This window comes from Colobus angolensis, unplaced genomic scaffold (genome assembly GCF_000951035.1).
Source record: "Colobus angolensis palliatus isolate OR3802 unplaced genomic scaffold, Cang.pa_1.0 Scaffold64, whole genome shotgun sequence".
Taxonomy (NCBI): Eukaryota; Metazoa; Chordata; class Mammalia; order Primates; family Cercopithecidae; genus Colobus; species Colobus angolensis.
The window spans coordinates 668,774-672,044 of NW_012120043.1; the positions used below are offsets into that span (position 1 = coordinate 668,774).

Sequence of the window (3,271 nt, forward strand, 5' to 3'; positions counted from 1 at the left end):
GTGTTCTCAGCAGCCTCAGCTGACCCTCTGAGCCGTGGCTTCCTCTCCCTGAACCAGCTTCTGGAGGATTCCGTGCACCGCCCCCGTCCGGTCTGGCCTGTGCCCTGCTGCCTGACGGCCCCACCCACAGACCCACACTCCACAGCCGCCCGCACGCCTGCAGCCCCTCACGGTGTCCCTGCTGGGTGAGCTCGGGGGAGCAACGATGCCTCTGAGCCCCGGCTCCGCATAGGATGGTGGCAGCCGCTACAGCGGGAGTGGAAGGATGGAAGAGTCTACACGCCTAACACTCAGAATGCCGGCAGGCACAGGGGTCACGCCCCAGATCCTAGCACTACTGGAGGTCGAGGCAAGAGGATCACTTAGGGTTGGGGTTCAGGACCACCCTGGGTGACAGAGCGAGACCCGCCTCCAAATTAAAACCAGCTGCCCTCAAGGGCAGGCCCAGGGCCTCCCGCAGCCGGCCAGGAGACTCACCCACGGGGGAGATCTGCTGGAAGATGTTGTTCACGGGAAGCCCCTCCTTGCGCAGGGACCAGCATTCCACGATGCTGCTGGTCTGGCTGGACGCGCACAAAAGCACCTACGGGGGAGGTGGGGGTGAGGGCAGAGCCGGCACTGCGGTGCTGGCCACGCGACCAGAGCCTGAGCCATGGGACCCTGGGGCCACGCCTGCCCCTCGGGGCCCTCCTGGATTCCAGCCCAGGCCTGCCTGTCCCCAGAGCCCAACATCCACTCACAGGAACACAAATGTCCCCGGATGGTGCCCTCCCACAGGGAGAGCAAAGGGACAGAGGGAACCAAGTCAGGAGCTTCTAGGAGTTTGGGGCGTTACTGATTCCGAATTACAACGGAAATCCAGGCGACCTGGTGTGGTCGGCTGAACGGTGGTCCCCGGGACATCCCATCCTCAGCTCTAGGACCTGTGGCTGGGCCATGTCACACACAGAAGGGACCCGTGGGTGGGATTCGGTTCAGGACACTCAGATGGGAGAGCATGTTGCGGTGGGTCCAGGGGCCCCAGTGTCTTCACAGAATCCTCATGAGAGGATGTGGGAGGGCGAGATTCAGAGAGACAGGAAGAGGCTGCGCTGTGGCCGTGAAGCGGGAGGAAGGGGCCCCGGGCCGAGGGATTGGGCGCCTCCAGATGCTGGGAAAGGTAGGAAATGGGTTCTTCCCTGGAGCCCCCAGGAGGGACCGGCCCTGCCCACACCTTGGTTTAGCCCACGGCCCGTGTGGGTCTCCACCTCCAGGACCCTGAGAAGCAGCGCTCCATTCCAAGCCTGCCAGCCCGCGAGACGGCCCACGTCCACTCACCTGCTCCGACATGTCCCGGGCCAGGAACTTGAGGTGGGTGATGGCGGGGAACTTGTCCTTGCGGTTCAGGTCGGTGGTGCAACGCATGAACAGGGAGGGCAGGATCTCCGTGTCGATGCGGCACTTCTCGCTCACCACGCTCACGCACACCTTGTAAAACTGCACGGGCGACGCGCTGCTGCCGTCCGCCGTGGCCACCACGATGTTGCCGCCGCCCGTGAAGGCGATGTCCGCCAGGGCCACACGGCCGCGCAGGCGGCACAAGCTCTCGGTGGACGTCAGCACCTGCCCGCTGGGCTTCAGCAGGGACACAGTGACCAGGCCGCTGACCGTCACTGCGATCCAGCCCTCCATGGGCTTGCCGCCAAACAGCGTGAGCGACGGTGAGAACTTCACTCGGGAGAACTTCTCCCCGAAGCTGGAGGCGCCTGACTGTGGAGAAGGGAGGGAAGAGGGGCCGCTGAGGCTCACAGGGGCTGCCCCCTATGATCCCGAGGAACACTCACACAGAAGAACCACGCAGAAGCCAGGGGAGTGTGCACCTGGATTCAGATCCTGACTCGGCCACCTGAGCCGTGTGGGATGTGGTCCCCTCTGACCCTCCGTCTCCTCATTTGAAAGGTGAAAGGAATGGCACCTTTGCTTTGGAGGACAGTGGGGAGGATTAAATGGGTGAACCACAGGTGCAACAGGAGTCACCTCTTCTTTCTGTAAAGGGACCGAAACCGGCATGCTCGGTTCTGGGAGCCAGGTGGTCCCTGTTGCAATGACTTGGCTCTGGCTCTGCTGTGTGGCACACAAGCAGCCGGGCAGCTGGTGCCAATGTGCCCCACTCACAAACCCAGGTGGGGTCTGTGTGGCCCTGGGCCGCACCGTGCAGACCTGAGTTGCAGCACTCAGGAAGTGCTGTGTAAGCACCAGCGGCTGCTGTGGGCACTATTTGGTTTCAAATCAAATTTGTCAAGTCATTATTTACATACAAAAACATCCACCCTTCTTTCAACGAGAGTCTTTTAAGAGATGGGGTCTCGGTGGGGGCGGTGGCTCATGCCTGTAATCCCAGCACTTTGGGAGGCTGAGGCAGGTGGATCCCTTGAGGTCAGGAGTTCAAGACCAGCCTGGCCAACATAGTGAAATCCTGTCACTACTAAAAAATACAAAAAAATTAGCTGGGCATGCTGGTGGGTGCCTATAATCCCAGCTACTCAAGAGGCTAAGGCAGGAGAATCGTTTGAATCCAGGAGGTGGAGATTGCAGTGAGCCAAGATTGCACCATTGCACTCTGGCGAAACTCTGACAAGAGCGAAACTCTGTCTCAAAAACAAAAAACAAAACAAAACAAAACAAAACAAGAAAAATGTCTCTATTGTGAAAAGACGCGAGGGAGAGAAAAGTGTGTATCATACTTATCATACAGATCCACTCTAGGTTACAAGTTAAAAAAAAACACTTTTTATAGCAAGAAGCAGGTCCAGAAGTCCAGGCAGCAAGCCAGGCCTGGCGGTGAGTGGTTGCCATGGCGACGAGGGAAGCATCTGGTGTCCATACCGCACACGTCTGTGTGGGTGGCAGGCCAGCCTGTTTGAGGGTATTTTAAAGGAGCACATGTGCCTGTTATTAATGTAATTAAAAAACAAAAATTTGGCCGGGTGCAGTGACTCACACTAGTAATCCTAGCACTTTGGGCGGCCGAGGCAGGTGGATCACGAGGTCAGGAGTTCGAGACCAGCCTGGCCAAGATGGTGAAACCCCATCTCTGCTAAAAATACAAAAATTAGCCGGGCGTGGTGGTGGGCACCAGTAATTGCAGCTACTCGGGAGGCTGAGGCAGGAGAATCGCTTGAACCCGGGAGGTGGAGGTTGCAGTGAGCCGAGATCACGCCACTGCACTCCAGCCTGGGTGACAGAGCAAGACTCTTGTCTCAAAAAAAAAAAAAAGAAAAGAAAAAAATAT

At 58.3% G+C, this 3,271-nt stretch overlaps 1 protein-coding gene across 1 annotated transcript in view; it reads right to left on the minus strand.

The window, feature by feature from the left end:
* MED16 (mediator complex subunit 16) overlaps positions 1–3,271 on the minus strand; it is a 21,897-nt gene that overhangs the window by 13,604 nt on the left and 5,022 nt on the right. Inside the window, exons 5-6 of the mRNA XM_011963990.1 lie at positions 1,318–1,749; positions 478–583 (exon numbers count right to left, since the gene is read on the minus strand). Of these exons, the coding sequence (XP_011819380.1) occupies positions 478–583; positions 1,318–1,749 (538 nt within the window). The remainder of the gene's footprint in view (positions 1–477; positions 584–1,317; positions 1,750–3,271) is intronic.